Genomic DNA, 21689 nt, shown 5'->3' on the forward strand with positions numbered 1-21689 from the left:
GAAGCTACTAGTTGTTGCTTGAAACACAAGAGTGAAGCTCGGTGCCCATTCTTTCAAGTACAAGAATGAACAAGTGACAAATTTGACAGGTAGCTGCTGAAACAGAAATCCTGGTCTTGATGCTGATACTTGAAACGGTCACAAGGTTTCAGCACTGGAAAAGTCAACTCCAGTCCTGCATTGTTGATGTGCGATCATCCTGGAAGATGACGTCTCAGTAGCGAATCAACTTTGGCATGCTGACAAGGTTCCGTTCAGGCGGCCATTCAGACTGGACTAAGCTCCGTCCTCCCTAATACAGTATTCGTCTTGTGGTTTCCACATGATTAGTGTTGATGATCAAGAATACTCGAATCTGCTCAGTACGCCAAAAAGGAGTTTGACAACATGTAATAAGGACGGCCAAAAAAACAAGAAGAGAAAAAGAGGAAGCATGCAGTTTACTTGGATGGTCTGCAGATTTCCTTTTTCTTTGAAAGATGGTCTGCAGATTTAGAAACAAACAACAACACAACCATGGCAATCGGGATCTGAAAAACTGGTATTATATTTCTGCATAGGTACACTCAAACTGATCACAAAAGTTTCTGAAAAATAGACACAGAAGAATTAAAGTTGATTATCTGGCCTGATCATTCGCTTCTATTAGTAATCTATAGCATGCAAATCCTACATGCCCGATTCCTTCTGCTTCTCTAGAGATTAATTCCCCTTGTGTACAAAAAAAGATAGAACAGAGACACCAGAGTCGCCATATTGATGAGCTTCTTCACCTTCTCCCCCCTCCAATTTCCAGCAGAGGATAATCTACGATCATAATCATTCACCATTGCTTGGCTCGACTCTGACAAAGATTCATATTCCTCCCTCAGCGTCACCGATGTCTGGATCGAAGAATTTACAGTCTCACTGTGAAGAACGCTGCTGCATTCTTCAGAATTACCATCCTCAACTTGAACCACTACGACCTGATGAACCGGTGGGGCCATCGTCGTGGTTTCGTCATGAACAACAACCACATGACCATCTGCAACCGTGTTGGTTGCGCTCAACAACACGTCATGATCACTGCAGGACACTCCGAGCAACGGCTGCCTCTCCTCGTGGCCACCGTCACCCACCTTCGAGTAGAGGGTCGCGCCGTCGACGTGGTAGAGGTTCGCCGTGCGCACCTCCTGCGCCAGCGCGCACGGCCAACACAAGAACCACCGCGCGTAGTCCGTCATCGACTTGGAGCGGCAGCACGCCCTGCTTCCTGGAAGGCCAAATCTCTTCCTCATCTGGATCCTCCAGTAGCCGCCGTAGAGCAGCCCGCAGGCGCAGAGCAGCACGCCGGCGCCGCCGACCACGTCGCCGATGATGCAGTCGCGGATGTGCAGCGCCGAGACGCCCAGCACCCAAAGGGGCGCGAACGTGCACAGCAGAGCGAACGTGACGGCGTTCACGTAGGCGTTGCCGAAACCCAGCCTCTCCATGTTCCACCCGAACACGCAGAAGGTGCACGGCAGGGAGAGGCACCAGACCGACGACGTGTCGCCGCCGCAATCGAACATGCCGCCGGCCCACTCGGGCTCGATCACGACGTGCCCAGTGGGGGTGGGGTGCATTTGTGACACTGTCTCCGAGGCTGAATTATTGTTGGAGCCGGCGAGCTCGTGGCACTGGCCGTCTTTGCCCAAGGGACTGCACACGGTGTACGCGGTGGCGGCGACCGGCGCGACGACGCCGAGCACGAAGAAGCCGTCCTCGGGCCTGGTGGTCTTGGTGTACCCCCAGACCCCAGTAGAGGGCGCAGAGCACGTACTGGCAGGCAACGGTGAGAAGCAGCAGCGGCGCCCTTGCAGTAGGCTAGGCGGCGTCGTGCGGGCGCCAGCGGCAGAGGAGGAAGAGGTGGTGACAGAGCGTTGAGGACATGGTTGTTGATCTCTATCCAGCGGTACCTTTCCGCCGAGCAGGCCGAGGAGGAGGAGCACCAGCTAGCATGCTGCTGGAGACGCCGACGCCACAGCAGCAGGCTATATTCCTGTTGTTCATGAGCCACTCCTTGCAGGCCAGGCGGATGTTTTGTGCCTGGATTTTGGAAGGCAGGACGAGGCAGTTGGTGCTCTCGGTCTCAGCTAGGCTGGCTGGTGAAGCCAGGAGGCCATGCAGCGACTGCACTGTACAACAGAATTATTATTGCCACTGAGCGTGAGAGATCCTTCTTTTCATTAACGTCATCACTTCACCTCAAGTTCAGATGCGCAAGTAACTGGGAAGAGAAAAACCCCAGGGAATGGAATTCATTATTCCACCCATATCCAGACAAGATAAGCTAACAATCGTTTGGTGAGCTACATGGTGCTCAGTGCCCAGCGGGAGGAGGCGCAAGCGCAGCAGCAGCAGTGATAGAGTAGTTGGGGAGAAGAATCGTTTTGGCGCGACGGGGAAGGGATCGTCGGAGCAGAGGCACCGTGGGTTCATAATTTTGATTGTTGGGGAGAAAAATAGGGAATTGTTGGAGATGAATATTTTTTCTCTTCCCATACCTATTTGGGGAGTTGACAAACAACAAGTTTGGAGAAGAAAATATATAAGAAACAGTTGGAGATGTTCTTAGTTATCTATTTGGATCCCTAATAGCTAGCTAATTATTAGTCACTGGTGTCTAAAAAACCAGAATATAAACCGGTAAATAGTTGCCTGATGAGAAATTCACTAGGTCGACCAAGTCACTTTAACCAGGATAGAGGCCTCAACAATGTTTATTTGTTGACTGTCATATCCATGCATCTTTGCTTTGAAGGAAGCACACCGTTCAACTTCATCAATGACGCCTCCTCTTTCATCACCAAACTTGAACTTCAAATGCATCCAAGTATCTCTTACCACAGAAACCACAAACCTTCTTAATCCACGTGACTGACTAACAGTGCCATGAAACAGCTGGATTTCTTTCTCTAGTCCGCTAACAGAAGAAGTAAGAAGCAAACTGAAACCATTCCCATGAACTTGTGATACATCGACTTGTATGGTTGCCTCAACGGCACCGTGAAACATTGCTAATGTGATGTCAACTGCACCACCGACACCATCGATACGGCTCAAGAATGGTTTGCGTGATGGTGTGGTTAATTCATCAAAATCCGATACCCCATCGATTAACTGAATGTCATCTGCTTCTTGTTCTCCTTTCTTGATTCTCATGTCATACTCTATAAGCACGGCAGAAAACATGTCGATACCTCGCTTGGGACCAATCATCTCAATAAGAGAACCCTACAACATCATTAATTAGTAACTCGTTATGGGAAATAAGAAATAGTATTTCTGTGCCCATTGGTTTCATAGATAAAAGATTGAATCCAAATTAGAAGGTAGATCATATGGTGAGCTGAGGGTTCGAAACCATATAGAATTAACATTTGACAAGTAAAAACGGGATATCCTCGACCAACACGTACTAGGTTGTTATTATAATAAAAAAGTAGCATTATAAGGTGCATATACAGTATGCTAATGGATATATTTATATTTTGGTGTTATAAAACCACTTGTAACATTATAGTATGCTAATCAAATATATTTATATGGCTTCGCTCGTAGCAACGCACAGGCATGTTTGCTAGTAATTAATTAAACTAAGCAGATTGAACAATAGAGAATATATATTACACTTAGTAGCTAAAAATTGTTCATGTGTAGACGGACTGTAGATATATGCATGGTTACCTGGTCCAACGTGATGGGATCATCTCTGCTCCGGTTAAATATGTAATTGCGTAACATGTCTAGAGTGTCGCGCGCAGCGATATAACCATATACTTGCACTGATCCAGTACCCGTAGAAATATTACCCAATTGTACTGAATATATTTGCATCATCGGTCGCGAGAAATGGATTTGACAAGTTTCGTGATTGGGTTTGCAATCGGATGGGTTTGAAAGTGCCATCGGCTCCAATTGAGCTTCACACGAAACGTAAGGATGTGTTTAGAAGAATAGATAGATAGATAGATAGAAATCGGTATAAATAAAGAAAGAAAAAAATGACTCACTCTCGTTGGTATCGGAGATGCGGTAGCGCTTGTGCCAACCGTTGGTGACGCTGTATATGGAACCGTCGCGGTGGGCGCTGCAGGGCAGTATGGCGGCGCGGTTGATGCCGTCGGCTGGACGGCCGTCGCCGTGGCGTGCGATCACCTCTCTGCTGGCTCGACTAGCGTCATCGAAGTATTGGATCCACTCCTGCTTATCCTCTCCTTCGGGGATGTCGAAGCGGTGGCCACCAGGAAGGATGATGTACTCGCACTCGTATGGTGAACTCCCCTCGCCGGCTCCTGTTTTTCCTTCACAGCTGCGCGGCATGCTGCCGATCCGCCGGACGCGGTCGATCTGCGAATCCTATGCAGAAAGGAGGCGGCGGCGGCGGCGGCGGCGGAGGGGAGTAGAATTGGGAGAGGAGGCGTCGACCGTCGACCTGGGCAGGACCCTTCCTTTTTGTACACAAGAGTCAGAGAGGGCCGGTCCGAGTTGGAGCGGCCTGCGGGCCCATCAAGCAGGCCCAACCAGAAAAGGAGCAGGCCCAACACAGCATGCACTTTTGCGTTGCCAGTGCTTTGGTTGACGTTGCTTCCAGTGAAGTTTCATCAGTGAGTCTGTCTGTCTGTCTGATGCATCAGTGAAACAATCAACCAAGACAAGACCATGATCTCAGCTCGCAGCCATCTTGGTTGGGTGGGCCAGTCGAGCAAGGGAAGCTTCTGTACTTCTGTTCAGTTCCATGTTGCTGCGCACATATGCCTGCTCCATCTTCTACCACGACAAGGGCTCCTCAACCAAGCAGACGGCAATGCCGTTTCGGTAGTGGCCGGCGGTTTGGAGGTCACTCATGCACGGTTAGTTGCTGGAGAGTGAAGATGCATGGAGGCTGGCAGTCTGCACAGGACACCAGGAGGAGGGTGCATGTCTGAGAATCAAGCGCGCAGGTTACAGCAGCGTTGAGATTTAGCCATTCAGAGCAAGTATTATGGTGGGCTAAAAGCAAAGGTGGAGGAGAGAGAGGGGAAGTGGGCTGTTAGCTAACAGCCAGCTTCGACACAAAAACCAAGAAATTATGTGAGATAGACAAGTGGGCCATGTATTTATGGTGGAGAGCTAAACCATTATACAAATTGGCTGAGAGGTGAGCTACAAAAGTCCTTGCAGCCAGCAGCAGACTAAATCATTAACCTTGCTCTCAGAGATGATGCACTTGAACATAGGAGGGGGAGGCAATTAGTGTTGACAACAGAATAACCACGTTATGGGCAGCAACATTTGTATTGCAGTGAATGTGAATAGTAGACAACCACACACAAACACCCTTGAAAATCATGTTAGATCACCTGTTCAGGAAAGCATACTGCTCTGTTTTTTTTTTGTGCAACCATAATTTGAGCTAAGAGATTCAAATAATGAATCACGACATTTAAGCAACCATCCGGCAACGAGATCATGCAATTCAACCGTTCAAATATGACAGGGAAAAACTGACCATAAACTGAGTACCTTGGTTTGCATAGCTCATCAGGAATAAAATCGGCCAATGATTGCAACCATAAATTAACTACGTTCATTCACACGCTCCCATCTTTTTTTTCCACAGAATTCTCTCTGAACTGGAAAAACTCAGTTTTTTTTATTATTTGCAAGTCGATGCACTACTAAATTGGAAGACCCTTACAATTGGACTCAACCACCACAATTTATTTTATGCTCATAATATATCTCCCGCTGACTGATTTGCCTCCAGCAACGAATGCAACCCAAATATTTTGGTCTTCTTGTTCAGAAGATTTGCTGTTGTCTAGAAATACATCCCTAGTTAGATTGCACCAATTCACCACTTTGAGGTGCTTCTTGCTTACGTGTTTCTGTTTCCTCACGCTGCATCACTGCAGTATTGATTGGTGGCTCCTCCTTCACATAACCAATTCACCACTTTGAGGTGCTTCTTGCTTTGGAGTTTCTGTTTCCTCCCGCTGCATCACTGCAGTATTGCTTGGTGATTCCTTCACATCTGTAGCGTCCCTATTAAATTGCAATGCTACATAGGCGCTCACTGACTCCTGCTCTACAGCTCTAGCTTCCATGTTAGGCATCACCACTTCAGCACTACCGAGTGGCTCCTGTTTCACACTTCTAGCTTCCTCATTAGGTTTGGCCGTTGCAGGATCTCTGGGCGGCTCCGATTCTATTATCCTAGCTTCCTCATCAGATTGCAGCATTACAACTTCCTTAGTGAATTGAACCATTGCAGCGTCTCTAGATAAGTCAGCTGGTTCTACTCTTCTAGCTTCCTCATGGTGTTGAAGCATTGGATCTGGAAGCCCCTGCTTTACACTTCCAGCTTCCTTATCAGCTTGCAGCATTGTCATATTTCTAAGAACCTCCTGTTCCACTATTCTAGCTTCCCCTTCAGGATGCAGCATTATACTGTCTCTGGAGGGCTCCTCTGTTATTGTTGCCTGTATTGGGACATCAGAATCATGAACATCCCCAGCCTTTTCATCATCAACAATCTGGTCGGTCTTCCTCATGAATTTCCGCTTGTTCCATTTATTTTTTCCACCACTTTTCTTGACTTTAAGTGATTTGGGGGTTTCAGGTGGCTTTTTATCTATCTCCTTAACCTGCCTTTGTCCAGGAACAACAATGTACTTCGTGGCACCATTTGCACAACCTTCTGATTGACCTGCACCAAACATTGCCCATTTATGACCCAATCCAAGCCAGATCCAGAATTACCCCGGATTAAATAATAAGAGAATTACCCTGGATTGCTAGAAGAGCTGTTCGGGCAGCTTTTATCTCTGCATCCTTCTTGGTTCTAGCTGCAGCACCTATGTAGTGTATGCCACTGTAAGCATCTAGGCCCTCAAGGTATGTTTCGGTGATTAATGACAACCATTATTGTGACTAATGAGTTTGTGCAGCTTAAAAGATCATTATCGCTCATTTGGTCATATGTCAAAAGAGGCCCCTCAATTTCGGTTATTCTAAAAGGCGATCTCGGTTTTCAACTTATATATATATGTCAAGGCTAAGGATCTTTCTAGTCCTAAGTGTCACAAGGTTGAGAAGGACACTTAGGTTAGTATAGGTTTTATAGTTTTGTAGTGATCGCACTATTAAGAGGGGTTAAGGCTTAGTAACTTGAGCATGGACATGGTCATTTGAAAATGGATGCACACTATGGTCACTCAGGTTTCTAGAAGTTCAAATAAGTGGTTCTCAAACTATATCTCAAGAATATTTGGATTTCACTCAAGACTCAAATCAGAAAAGACAAAATCAGAAAAAGTCTATACACCGGTTTAACCGACGCTCTCAATTTTCCATACGTCGGTTAAACGAAGTCAGCAGAGTCTGGACAAATTCAATACACCGGTTAAACCGACGTGTTTGAATTTAACGTCGGTGCATTGGTCCAGAGTTGGTTTTTCCAGGGAAATTCAAGTTCTATTCACCGGATTAACCGACGCTGTTTGAATCAAGACGTCGGTGCAATTGACCAGTGAGATGGTTTTTTCAGAGGAATTCAAAAGTTGTACTCACCGGTTAAACCGACGATAGGTTTGAGTTAACGTCGGTGCAGTTGTCCAGAGACTTGATTTTTCAGTGGTTCAGTGGACAACTACACTCACCGGTTAAACCGATGCTACGTCGGTTAATCTGCCCCAGTTGTAACGGCTAGTTTTCAGAAGAGGCAGTTTACATTCACCGGTTAAACCGACGATGACAATGGGGGGTACGTCGGATTAACCGGCGCTACGCAGTTTTCTGGCAGCTTTTCTCCAACGGCTCTATTTGTGTGAGTTGCCTATATATACCCCTCCAATGGGTCATTTCGCCCACTCTTGACACCAGGCAACATCCCAACACTCATACCATAGTCAAGAGCCACCTTGAGCTTCATCATTCACATACTTGTGCATTCAATCAATCAAGAAGCAAGATTAAGGACTTGAGTAGAGAGAAGCTAGTGTGCATCCGCTCTTGGTGATCGGTTCTTGCTCAAGTGAAGGCCTTAGCTTGTTACTCTTGGTGATTGGCATCACCTAGGCGATCTTGGTGATCGAGGTGTTTTCTCGCGGAGCTTGCCAAGGATTGTGGGAGCCCGGAGAAGAAGATTGTACGTGGCTTGATCTCCACCACGCCGGGATGGTGAACGGAGACTCTTAGTGAGCGCCCTCGTCTCGGTGACTTGGGAGGTGACAAGACTCTTTGAGAGTGTCACAACGTGGAATAGGGGTGTGTGCCAACACATCGACACCACGGAAAAAAATCCGGTTGTCTCTTGTCCACTCTTTATATTCAAGCATTTTCTTTCATGCAATTTATTCATGAGCTTGACTTAGAGATCATAACTTAGCTCTACCTTGCTAGGCTTTACTTTGTTTTAGCTCTCTTAGTTTGTGTTAGGAGCTTAGTTATCCGGTTGGTGAATTGGTGCCCTACTAGCATTGCATAGGTTAAGGTTGCTTTACTTTGTTTTAGAATTTGAAAAAGGCCCAATTCACCCCCCCTCTTGGTCCATCGATCCTTACAATTGGTATCAGAGCCTCGTTGCTCATTTGGATCATTAGGCTTCACCGCCTAGAGCTATGGCCAAGATGGGTGGTTCGCCGCCTCACTTCGAGGGCAAGAACTTTGCTTATTGGAAAGTTCGCATGGCCGCATATCTTGATGCGATTGCCCCCGAAGTGTGGTTGGCCACTAAGACCGGATTCACCGGAACTCCCACCGCCGAACAATTAAAATGGAATGCCAAGGCTAGAAATGCAATTTTCGAAGCCATTAGTGAGGAAGTCTTTGCTAGAGTTAATGGCATGGACTTAGCAAGTGATATTTGGAAGGAGCTCATTGAAATTCATGAAGGCTCCACTAAAGTTCGTGAGCAAAAATATCACTTGTTTAGAGCTAAGTATGATTCTTTTAAAATGCTAGCTCATGAAAATTGCAATGATATGTACTCTCGCTTGAATGTCATTGTCAAGGACATTAATGCACTTGAAATATCCAAAATTGACAGTGCCTCCATAAATCGCAAGATTCTCATGCTCCTCCCGAAGCCCAAGTATAACATTATCAATGCTATGCTTCAAAAGGAGAATCTTGACACAATGGAAGTAGGAGAACTTGTGGGCGAAATTCGTGCTCATGAGATGAGTATCCTTGGTATGTCCGAAGAGCCAACTTCAAGCAAATCAATTGCTCTAAAGACCAAGGCAAACAAAGCCCGCAAGCTCAAGATGATCAAGCAAGACTCAAGCTCAAGCAATGAAGAAGATGATCATCATGAAAGCTCATCCGATGTTGAAGATGATGGAGAGCTCGCTCTTATGATGAGAAAGTTCACCCGCTTGAATGACAAGATCAACAAGAAGGGGTTCAACTTTGACTCTAAAAAGGGAATGTTCCGGCCAATGGATGTCAAGAACAAAATTTGCTACAATTGTGGAGAAAAAGGTCACATCCGTCCAAATTGCCCCAAGCCGGACAAAAGAAACAAGGATCACAAGAGCAAGCATCGCCATGATTCAAGCGATGATGAAGAAGAAGAAAGGAAGAACAAAAACAAGAGACTTGGGAAGAAAAAGAGCCATGACAAGAAGACCAAGCTCTTCCCAAAGAAGAAAAGGCACACCAAGAGAAGCTTCTTGGTGGAAAAACAAGAGTGGGTGACGGATGTCTCATCAAGCGAAGATTCAAGTGATGAAGAAGACATAGTCACCATCGCCCTCACAAATGAAGAACCATCACTACCTCCACCTCCAATGTGCCTCATGGCCAAAGGTAACTCTAAGGTATGTGAGAGTGAAGATGATAGTGATGATGAGCTTGACCCTAATGAGTTTGCTAATCTTATTAATGAGTATACATCCGTCATCAAGAGGGAAAAGGGCAAAGTCAAGGTTCTTGAGAGCACTCGTGCCAAGTTAGAGCTTGCCCACTCCGATTTGCTTGGCAAGTACAATGACTTGCTCAAAAAGCACAATGAGTCACTTGTACTTGCTAAGCAAGTTGAAGAGAGCCACAAAAAGCTTAAACAAGAGCATAGGGAGTTGGCTCACAAGTATCAAGAACTTGAATTTGCCTATGAAGCAATTGACTCAAGTCTTGAGAACTTTGCTCATGAAACTATTGAGAAGGTCAATGCTTCTACTTCATGTGATGACCTACTCATTAATGCAAATGCTACTAATGCTTTGTCCAAGCTTGCACCTTCTAGGGAAAAGGAATTGATGGATCAAGTTGCAAGCCTCAAGAGTAGTGTGGAGAAGCTCTCAAGAGGAGAATACATCCACAAGGAGATTCTCTTCAACAATGCCCGTGACTATGGCAAGAGAGGTCTTGGTTCATTTCCGGAGCCAAACATAGCTACTACTCCTTCTCCGGAGATCAAGATTAGCTTCATCAAGGAAGTTGGATCATATTGTCAACATTGCCAAGTCACCGGGCACCACACTAGGGAGTGCACTTTACCATCACGTCCTCTTCCTAAATTACCCAAGAATTACTCTTCAATGTTTGAAAATAACCATTTTCTCTTGAGTAAAGTGAAGGGCAAGGTGAAGGCCAAATTCATTGGCAAACTCACTAAGGAGTCAAAGAAGAAGCTCCCCAAGCAACTTTGGGTCCCAAAAGCTCTTGTCACACATGTGCAAGGCCCAAAGCTTGTTTGGGTTCCTAAAACTCAAAAGTGAATTCTCATGTGTGTAGGTGAACTACAAAGCCGGTGGAAAACATTAGGTACTTGATAGCGGTTGCTCTCAACACATGACCGGCAATGATAGCATGTTCACCTCCCTTGAAGACCCCGGCGATCATGAACACGTCACCTATGGTGATAACTCAAGGGGAAAAGTTTTAGGTTTGGGTAGAATAGCAATTTCTAAAGATTTATCTATTTCTAATGTTTTGTTTGTAGAAACACTTAGTTTTAATCTTATTTCAATTGCTCAATTGTGTGATCTTGGACTAACGTGTGCCTTTGACAAGAATGGTGTTGTAGTAACTCATGAAAAAGACAAGTCATTGGTATTCACGGGGTTTAGGCATGGCAACATTTACTTGGTGGATTTCTCTTCAAAGCAAACAAGCACCATGACATGCCTCTTCACCAAGTCTTCTCTTGGGTGGCTTTGGCATAGAAGAATTGCTCATATTGGCATGAGCAACCTCAAGAAAGCCCACAAGAGAGGGATGATCACCGGCTTGAAGGACGTCACCTTTGACAAGAATAAGCTATGTAAAGCATGTCAAGCCGGGAAGCAAGTTGCAACACATCATCCCATCAAGACGATGTTGTCTACCTCCAAGCCGCTCGAGCTACTTCACATGGATCTCTTTGGTCCAACTACATACAAGAGCATTGGTGGTAACCTCTATTGCCTAGTAATTGTTGATGATTTTTCACGTTACACTTGGGTTATGTTTCTAGGCGATAAGGGTGAAACTCCGGAACTCTTCAAGACATTTGTAAGAAGAGCTCAAAGGGAGTACAACTCCCCAATTGTGAAGATCCGGAGTGACAACGGCACCGAGTTCAAGAACATGAAGATTGAAGAATGGTGCGATGAAGAGGGCATCAAGCATGAGTTTTCCGCCACCTACACGCCTCAACAAAATGGAGTGGTGGAAAGAAAGAACAAGACTCTCATCACCCTAGCTAGAGCAATGTTGGATGATTATGGCACGTCCGAGAAGTTTTGGGCGGAAGCAATCAACACGGCGTGTCATGCATCCAACCGAGTATATCCTCACCGACTCCTCAAGAAAACTCCATATGAGCTCATCACCGGGAAGAAACCAAATATATCATACTTTCGAGTCTTTGGTTGCAAATGCTTCATCTATAAGAAGAAAAGGCTCGGTAAGTTTGAAAGTAGATGTGATGAAGGTTTCTTTCTTGGTTATGCATCAAACTCCAAAGCATATAGAGTATTCAATCAAACCTCCGGGTTAGTTGAAGAAACATGTGATGTGGAGTTTGATGAATCTAATGGCTCCCAAGAGGAGGTTGTTGGCTATGAAAATGTAGGTGATGAGGAGATCGATGAAGCTTTGAAGAAGATGTCCATTGGGGATATCAAGCCGGAAGAGGTGCATGAAGACAATGATCAAGGGGGAGGACCTTCCTCATCTACACCAAGCACCTCCACGGCGCCTCAAGTGGATGAAGATCAAGAAAAAGATGATACACAACCTCAAGAAGATGTGCCAACGCCAACACCCCAAGTCCAAGAACAAGAAGAGCAAAACGTTCCACCACAAGCACAAGTCACCCATGATCCACCCCAACAAGCATCCACGCAAGTACCGCTAGTGAAGCATGGTCGCATCTCCAAGGATCATCCAATTGGTCAAATCATTGGTAGTCCATCAAAGGGAGTAAGAACTCGCTCTAAACATGCTTCATTTTGCGAATATCACTCGTTTGTTTCTTGTATTGAACCCACTAGCATAGAGGAAGCGCTTGAGGACTCGGATTGGGTGATGGCTATGCAAGAAGAATTGAACAACTTCACCCGCAATGAAGTTTGGGTTCTCGAAGCTCCTCCAAAAGACAAGAACATCATCGGCACCAAGTGGGTCTTTCGGAACAAGCAAGATGAACATGGGGTGGTGGTACGCAACAAAGCAAGACTTGTGGCAAAAGGGTTTTCTCAAGTCGAAGGTTTGGATTTTGGTGAAACTTTTGCTCCGGTTGCAAGACTTGAAGCTATCCGCATCCTCTTGCTTACTCTTCACATCATAACATTAAGTTGTATCAAATGGATGTGAAAAGTGCATTCTTAAATGGTGTTATTAACGAACTTGTTTATGTTGAGCAACCTCCCGGGTTTGAAGATCCGAGGAATCCTAACCATGTTTATAGGTTGCACAAGGCACTCTATGGGCTCAAACAAGCTCCAAGGGCTTGGTATGAGAGGCTTCGTGACTTCCTAATCATGCAAGGCTTCAAGATCGGGAGGGTGGACACCACGTTGTTCACAAAAGACGTCAACGGGGATCTTTTTATTTGTCAAATTTATGTTGACGATATTATCTTTGGCTCAACTAATGATTTGCTAAGCCATGAGTTTGCTACCATGATGTCTAGGGAATTCGAGATGTCCATGATTGGCGAATTGACCTTCTTCCTTGGTTTTCAAGTCAAACAAATGAAGGAAGGGACATTCATCCATCAAGAAAAGTATACCAAAGATATCTTGAAGAAGTTCAAGATGGATGAGTGCAAGCCAATCAAGACACCCATGGCAACAAATGGGCATCTCGACTGGGATGTGGACGGTAAACCGATTGATCAATCCCTCTATCGTTCTATGATAGGGTCTTTGCTTTACCTTACCGCATCTAGGCCCGATATAATGTTTAGTGTGTGCTTGTGTGCCCGCTTTCAAGCTAACCCAAAGGAGTCACACCTTTCGGCTGTGAATAGGATCCTTCGGTATCTCAAGCACACTCCTAGCATAGGCTTGTGGTACCCCAAAGGCGCTAGTTTAGATCTCTTGGGATACTCGGATTCGGATTTTGCCGGAAGCCGTGTGGATCGCAAGAGTACCTCCGGGGGTTGCCACTTGCTTGGGCGTTCTCTAGTTTCTTGGTCGAGTAAGAAGCAAAATTCCGTGGCTTTGTCCACCGCGGAAGCGGAATATATAGCGGCCGGTGCATGTTGTGCCCAAATCCTATATATGAAGCAAACCCTTTTGGACTTTGGTGTGAAACTAGATAGGATCCCACTCCTTTGTGACAATGAAAGTGCCGTAAAAATTGCCAAGAATCCAGTTCAACACTCTCGCACAAAGCACATTGATATTCGCCATCACTTCTTGCGTGATCACGAAGCCAAGGGGGACATTTCCCTTCAAGGTGTGAGATCCGAGGAGCAATTGGCGGATATATTCACAAAACCTTTAGACGAGAGTACCTTTGTTAGGCTAAGGAATGAGCTTAATGTGTTAGATGCGGCAAACGTCATGTAAGTTGCCATGTCATATAGAAAAATGCATACATATAGGACACTTGTCTAACCATGGTAAGATAGTGATGAGCAAGGGTTTAGCTAGAGGTGGTGGTCCACTTGTTTTCCTCTAGGCTTGTAGAAAGGCTCATCATGAAGAAGCTTCCCGTGGGTTCAAACTTGACAAGTAGATCTTAATTTCTTGTTATGCATTTCTTGTCATATAGGTGTGCACTTCATGTTTATTATACTTTCGCATGTGGTTGTAGTTTGCATCATCATTGCATGCGTAAGGGTCACAAAGGAGATCACTTGATGAAAATGAGACTTGTTTTCATATACAAGATCTTAATTCATGAAAAGTGAAAAGAGCAAAGTGTTAGGTGCGTTATTGCCTAGTGAGCAATGTCATGATGAGTTTGAAGCTTTCTATCTTCAATATTCCTATGACATGGCTCATACATTTTATTTGGCGTTTTGTCTCTCTTGCGGCTTTTCCTTGTGTTTGAAAAAAAATTTATTTAAGCAAGTGTGCTATCCTATTTATTTTGAGGGGTAAAGTCGCCTATGCAAGTCCATTAACTTGAGTTTATTTGAATTTTATAAGTTTATTGGACTTAGCATAGAAGAGTGAGCTGAGTGTGGGGTTTTTGGCTTCACCGGTTAAACCGACGTTCAATGGAGCATCATCATCGGTTTAACCGGCGTTACTAAGTTTTGTCTCAGCTCAGTCAAGTTTCAGGCGTTCAACCGGCGTATACAAAAGTCAGAGCATCGGATCAACCGGTGATAGTAAATGCAAATCAGACCTAGCAATCAACCGATGTTCTGATTTATCAACCGACGAGTATACTCTTGACATCATCGGTTCAACCGGCGTTCAGTTTCAGATCTGCAGAAGCCTCGGGTGAACTGCACCGATGAAATCGACCGGTGTTCTAAACCTAGTCAACGGATTAACCGGTGTTAAGGAAATTCGTGGGGCCCGTCTGTCATATATGAGTCTTGCTCGAGCCGCCGCCTCTCTTCCTTCTCTGTTTCACCCGCGCCCCTCCATCTCGAACCGCCGCCGTGCGCCATCCGCGCCGCCGCTCGCCTGCAAGACCACCGTCGCCGCTCCGCCACAGCCCACGCGCCGCCGTGCGCCATCCGCGCCGCCGCTCGCCTGCACGTCGAAGTCGCCGCCGCCGCGCCCTCGCGCTCGCCCAGCGCCGCCCGTGCGCGCCTGCGCCGCCGCCTGCGCGCATAGCCGCCGCCGCCGCCGCTCCACGCTACTCCACGCCGCTCCACGCCGCCACTGCCGGGCGCCGCCGTGCTCCACGCCTCCACGCCGCAGCCGCAGCCACGCCGCAGCAGCACCCGATCAGAAGCTCGCCAGGTGCTCGACGATTTGCCTGAGCTGCCTCTTTCGCGCCGCGTTCGTGTTTCGCTCACCGTCAGTCGAGATGGGTCGCGAGAAGAGGAAAGGGAAGGAAGTTGTGGTCGAGAAGCCCGCTCGCAAGCGGACACGTGCAGAGAAGGAGGCCGAGAGGGCCGAGATGGTGGCCAAGGCCGCCGAGGAGCAGGCATCAGGCCGCGCTCGTCCGTTCCAGATCAGGGAGGACCCCAGAGGCAGAGGCAGAGGCAGAGGCAGGGGCATGGGCAGAGTAAGAGGTGCCAGGGCCACCAGAGCCGCGACAGCAGCAGCAGCAGAGTCAGATCAGTCAGATACAGCTGCAGATTCAGATTCAGAGGCAGAGCAGTCCGAGCAGTCTCAGGGGCAGAGCACACAGGAGTCACCGACTCTACGACGGTCTGGCCGCACTCGGCAGACATCCCCAGCAGCAGAGACTTCACCAGCGACCGAGCGTCGCACTGGACCGAGGACGCGAGGAGGTCACCAACCACAGGAGCCTCGCAGGTCCACAGCTGCAGCAGCAGCAGCTCGTAGAGCCGAGGCCCTAGAGGCCGAGCGCGCAGTGTTCCGTATGGACACTGTTGTGCGTCTGGAGCCAGGTGTGCTGCTCCAGAACTTGACCCGAGCCAATGCGGCCAAGGTCAAGAGACTCAGGTGGAGTGTTGACGAGGAAGTCTGGTTCCCGGTGACCCGAGATAGCAGAGTCGACAGGAGGTTCTGGACTTTGCTACAGGCCAGTTTCTACGAGACCTACCAGAGGCGGGGCCACCGGATCTTTCAGCACAGGGTTCTTGACTGGGTCTCACTGAGGACAGCCGCAGGGGGAGCGGATGTGAGAGCACACTTTGCTCACTTCAGAGGTCTGGCTAGACTGCTAGAGATGGAGCAGAACCGTTATATCGAGGACTGGGTCAGAGTGTTCTACGCTACAGCTTGGATAGCCCCCGAGCGCAGAGCTGTACACTTCATGTTTGGAGGGCAGGACTTTGGTTTGTCGAGGGCGACCATTGCTGGTATTCTTGGAGTTGACCTGGTCGACGTCTCGCTGCACGAGAGGGTTTACGGGGACTCAGATCCACCCCGCAGGGCGATGGTTGGCGGGATTGCTCCTTCTCACGAGGCGATCACTCAGTGCTTCCGCCAGCCGTTCCCAGCCTCTTACGCCAGAGTGCCGAGCTTGCTGACCCCAGAGGCTTACGTTGTTCACATGGCACTCCGGAGGACTCTGTTACCGAGGAGTGGCTACCCAGAGGGGTTTACGGGACTGCAGCAGCTCCTGCTTCTACACATCCTCACTCACGAGCCGTTTGACATAGTTGACTTTATTCTGGCTGAGATAGAGGATGTGATCACAGACGGGATGGGTGTGGTGCGACAGTTTCCCTATGCGCACTGGATCAGTTACATATGCTCTATGATAGTGCCAGCAGAGTCACCCATCAGTGCTCCTTACCGTCACGACGAGGCTCCCAGGTTCCCTGTCTACCGACCCACAGCTCCACAGGACAGGAGGAGGGGCAGACACGCAGATAGAGCAGCGATGGCTCGACTGTCACCGGAGGTTCAGGCACGAGTGGCAGAGGAGGATGAGGCACTCCTAGCAGCAGAGGCACAGCTTCCCGGGGGAGATGATGAGATTCACTGGTCTGAGCTTGAGTCAGACTCCTCCGACGACGTTGAGTACTTTCCTTCAGCTGCCCCAGCCAGTCACGATCACGAGGCAGGAGGTTCAGGACAGCCAGCACCTCCGACTTCAGCAGCTGCTACAGTCTCTGAGTCTCAGGTGACTCAGCCGTCCGAGCTCACTTCACTACTACAGCAGCTCGTGACCCAGCAGAGAGAGGACAGGCTTGCTCAGGAGGAGGCCAGGAGAGCCCATGAGGCCCAGATTGCTGCTATACAGAGAGAGGCTGCCCGAGAGCGGGCTGCGACCGAGGAGCGTTTTGTCGGGCTTATCGACAGAGTTTCACAGAGGACAGACGCTCAGTTTCAGCAGATGCAGCAGGGGATGATGGCGATGTTCGGGATGATCTCACAGCTTTACTCTCACACCGGACTCGCCCCGCAGCAGCCAGGACAGTCAGGCCTTCAGGGTGTTGGAGCACCTCAGCTTGCCGTCACACCAGCTCCTCCTCCTCCAGCTCATACTGCAGCTCCAGCTACCTCAGCGACACCGGAGACCACGTTCTCGATGTCAGCACTCTTTGGGTCTGCCGGTCGTCCGCTCTTTTCACCACTGCCGGCGACCACACTCTTTCAGGACTCACCGCCAGCGGTTCAGTCGGTCGCCCTCCCCTTCTCACTTCAGGCAGCACCTTCAGGGGGAGGAGCAGTAGAGGAGTCCCTGCTTCCACAGTCGACGCAGCCGGCAGCCTCAGCAGTCACCTCTTCAGATATTGATACTTCTTCTGCTGACCCGGTTACGACTTCTACGGATCCTCTACCAGGCAGTGCCAGCACGAGAGCCTCCACGACAGTTACTCCTCCAGTGAGCTCAGACCCAGACCAGCAGCTTCCGTCTGTCACCGAGGGTGAGAGTTCTCCGTCCGACGACGACGACCCGGACCGCTTCGTCGCCGTACCACGACAGCACGACCCGTAGCTCGCCTTTTGGTGCTTTGATGCCAAAGGGGGAGAGGTGTTAGGGGGAGCACCAGAGTTAGGGGGAGGATAGAGCTAGAGAGAGCTCGTAGTTATCAGGACTTTGTTTCTTTGTATCACATTTGGTGTTAATTCATGGATATGTACATTTGTCGCTTGAGTATGCCGTTCTTTGAGACATATCTATGGATTTCGTTTGAGCCTTTGAGCTCTTTGGTCCTTCTTTTCGAGTTTGCTTGTGTTTATCCTGCTTTATCTTTCTCGCTCTCTCGTTTTTTATGTTTGTGTTGTCATCAATCACCAAAAAGGGGGAGATTGTAAGCATCTAGGCCCTCAAGGTATGTTTCGGTGATTAATGACAACCATTATTGTGACTAATGAGTTTGTGCAGCTTAAAAGATCATTATCGCTCATTTGGTCATATGTCAAAAGAGGCCCCTCAATTTCGGTTATTCTAAAAGGCGATCTCGGTTTTCAACTTATATATATATGTCAAGGCTAAGGATCTTTCTAGTCCTAAGTGTCACAAGGTTGAGAAGGACACTTAGGTTAGTATAGGTTTTATAGTTTTGTAGTGATCGCACTATTAAGAGGGGTTAAGGCTTAGTAACTTGAGCATGGACATGGTCATTTGAAAATGGATGCACACTATGGTCACTCAGGTTTCTAGAAGTTCAAATAAGTGGTTCTCAAACTATATCTCAAGAATATTTGGATTTCACTCAAGACTCAAATCAGAAAAGACAAAATCAGAAAAAGTCTATACACCGGTTTAACCGACGCTCTCAATTTTCCATACGTCGGTTAAACGAAGTCAGCAGAGTCTGGACAAATTCAATACACCGGTTAAACCGACGTGTTTGAATTTAACGTCGGTGCATTGGTCCAGAGTTGGTTTTTCCAGGGAAATTCAAGTTCTATTCACCGGATTAACCGACGCTGTTTGAATCAAGACGTCGGTGCAATTGACCAGTGAGATGGTTTTTTCAGAGGAATTCAAAAGTTGTACTCACCGGTTAAACCGACGATAGGTTTGAGTTAACGTCGGTGCAGTTGTCCAGAGACTTGATTTTTCAGTGGTTCAGTGGACAACTACACTCACCGGTTAAACCGATGCTACGTCGGTTAATCTGCCCCAGTTGTAACGGCTAGTTTTCAGAAGAGGCAGTTTACATTCACCGGTTAAACCGACGATGACAATGGGGGGTACGTCGGATTAACCGGCGCTACGCAGTTTTCTGGCAGCTTTTCTCCAACGGCTCTATTTGTGTGAGCTGCCTATATATACCCCTCCAATGGGTCATTTCGCCCACTCTTGACACCAGGCAACATCCCAACACTCATACCATAGTCAAGAGCCACCTTGAGCTTCATCATTCACATACTTGTGCATTCAATCAATCAAGAAGCAAGATTAAGGACTTGAGTAGAGAGAAGCTAGTGTGCATCCGCTCTTGGTGATCGGTTCTTGCTCAAGTGAAGGCCTTAGCTTGTTACTCTTGGTGATTGGCATCACCTAGGCGATCTTGGTGATCGAGGTGTTTTCTCGCGGAGCTTGCCAAGGATTGTGGGAGCCCGGAGAAGAAGATTGTACGTGGCTTGATCTCCACCACGCCGGGATGGTGAACGGAGACTCTTAGTGAGCGCCCTCGTCTCGGTGACTTGGGAGGTGACAAGACTCTTTGAGAGTGTCACAACGTGGAATAGGGGTGTGTGCCAACACATCGACACCACGGAAAAAAATCCGGTTGTCTCTTGTCCACTCTTTATATTCAAGCATTTTCTTTCATGCAATTTATTCATGAGCTTGACTTAGAGATCATAACTTAGCTCTACCTTGCTAGGCTTTACTTTGTTTTAGCTCTCTTAGTTTGTGTTAGGAGCTTAGTTATCCGGTTGGTGAATTGGTGCCCTACTAGCATTGCATAGGTTAAGGTTGCTTTACTTTGTTTTAGAATTTGAAAAAGGCCCAATTCACCCCCCCTCTTGGTCCATCGATCCTTACAGCCACCAATCTCAACAGTGCATACAAAAGGAGCTATGCCTGAAGCTTGCTTAGAGCAAATATAAGATGGAATGGCGTAATTCATCTTCTGAGCATACTCCTGAAGAAGATTCTTGCACAGGCCAGTCTCTTGCTGCAAAGCATATTAAGATGTATCAAACAAACACGTCAGTCAAGAAGAGCTACTGCCCTGCTATGCTAATTTTGTCATCCTAATTTCTAAGAACTATAGGATATCTTCAGAATTCAGATTATCTAGTATGCATGGCTCACAAACTGGGCAGAACAAATTCGCAAACATTTTCATGACTAATCCCCTACTATATTTAGAGGATATCTTAGCATAATCGAGAGCTTCAATAGTTACAATCAGACAGAAGAATGTGTTGAATTTGGGGAAATGCCATGAAACCTAAAACAGACCTTCGTGATTGTACTCAGGTGCTGTTAGAAGGCCACAATTGAACTATTCAATGCTACTTGAAGGTAACAACAGCAAGGAACATACATTTCATTAGCAATCTTCCAATACATTCGCTGAAGGCTTCACCATGGCAAGTAGGGATAAATATATCTAATTTAAAGAAGCACGTAAATGTTCTAGGCAGCCTATAACGGTGAATGAGTCAGTTCCTTTTTGCCCAAGCACAAAAGGACAAAAGAATGCAGATCACCAATCATTCACATATAACTTGGAGTTGATGGAATGAAAAAGTTTTCTTGTTGGAGCTGATTTTGTATAGAACTTAACTTAGAATATTTATTACTTGTTTAGCACAAATATCTGTGTAAACGAGTAACTTACTACTGCTGGGATGCTTCTGGTTTCAGATGCTGGAACAGACTTGACTATCTCCAGAAGCGCAACTTCAGCGGCCGACTGTTCTGCAGCCTTTCGGCTGAAGAATCCAGGCAGCGAATCATACTTGGTGTTGTTAACGACCACTGTGGACTTGAATATTGGTTCGTGGGACGGCCCCTCTTTGAGGGTATGATACTCAGGGGTTGGGAGACCAGCTTTCTGCGCGTACTCTTGCAGGCGGCTCTTGAATACGTAGCAATTCTCAACCCCTGTGCGAAATCAAGCATACAACAACTAAGAAAACGGCAGTATTGCATTGCTGTTGAAAAAAGAAGAGGAATTTGGAATGAACTATCCTGGAAGCCTCCGGTAGGATGGATTAACAAGCTTCTGGTGACAAATAGAAAGATGCTAATGTCGTAAATTACTTAAAAAATGGCTAGGATGTGTTCCGGACGGACAGGCAACTGTGTATAAGGTGACCAGATAGTAGCAGAGGTCATCCAAGAAACTGAGCAAGAAATTGAGCGAAATCAGAAGGAATCAGTTGGGTTTGGTTAGAGGGTTGGGGAAGCTTACTGATCCCGGCGGGGGCGGCCGCGACGATGGGCCAAGGGGAGAAGTTTGCGGTGGCATCGGGCGGCGCCGCGCGTCCGCCGTCCATAGCCCTCCCCGCCGCCGCCTGGAAGAGTGGAGTGGGGGTGAGGATTGAGGAAGCAGGGTTCTGTGCGGCGTTTCTAGGGGCTGTGCGTGCGTGGCTCTAGCATTATCACGGCTAGGGATTCGTGTTACCTCTCGATGGCAATCTGGTCCCACCAACCGGTGGTGCCCAGATGTCAGTTGCACCGGCTGTTTCTTCGGTTAGCAAGGTGTCTGATACTGGAATGAAATCACC

The 21689-nt window shown here is 47.4% G+C and overlaps 2 protein-coding genes and 1 pseudogene across 2 annotated transcripts; all 3 read right to left on the reverse strand.

Moving 5' to 3' along the window:
- Positions 1–695: 695 nt before the first annotated feature.
- LOC120686499 lies at positions 696–2463 on the reverse strand (annotated as a pseudogene).
- Positions 2464–2645: 182 nt separating this feature from the next.
- Positions 2646–4452, reverse strand: LOC120686138. Its single transcript, XM_039968307.1, has 3 exons — positions 4038–4452; positions 3712–3947; positions 2646–3258 (listed from the first exon to the last, which is right to left on the reverse strand). The coding sequence occupies exons 1-3, from the start codon at positions 4345–4347 to the stop codon at positions 2698–2700; spliced, it is 1107 nt and encodes a 368-aa protein (XP_039824241.1). The 5' UTR covers positions 4348–4452; the 3' UTR covers positions 2646–2697.
- Positions 4453–5497: 1045 nt separating this feature from the next.
- LOC120686500 (double-stranded RNA-binding protein 8-like) lies at positions 5498–21675 on the reverse strand. Its single transcript, XM_039968716.1, has 5 exons — positions 21374–21675; positions 20798–21063; positions 19993–20125; positions 6795–6890; positions 5498–6715 (listed from the first exon to the last, which is right to left on the reverse strand). The coding sequence occupies exons 1-5, from the start codon at positions 21456–21458 to the stop codon at positions 5943–5945; spliced, it is 1353 nt and encodes a 450-aa protein (XP_039824650.1). The 5' UTR covers positions 21459–21675; the 3' UTR covers positions 5498–5942.
- Positions 21676–21689: the final 14 nt, after the last annotated feature.

This window comes from Panicum virgatum, chromosome 8N (genome assembly GCF_016808335.1).
Source record: "Panicum virgatum strain AP13 chromosome 8N, P.virgatum_v5, whole genome shotgun sequence".
Lineage (NCBI taxonomy): Eukaryota > Viridiplantae > Streptophyta > Magnoliopsida > Poales > Poaceae > Panicum > Panicum virgatum.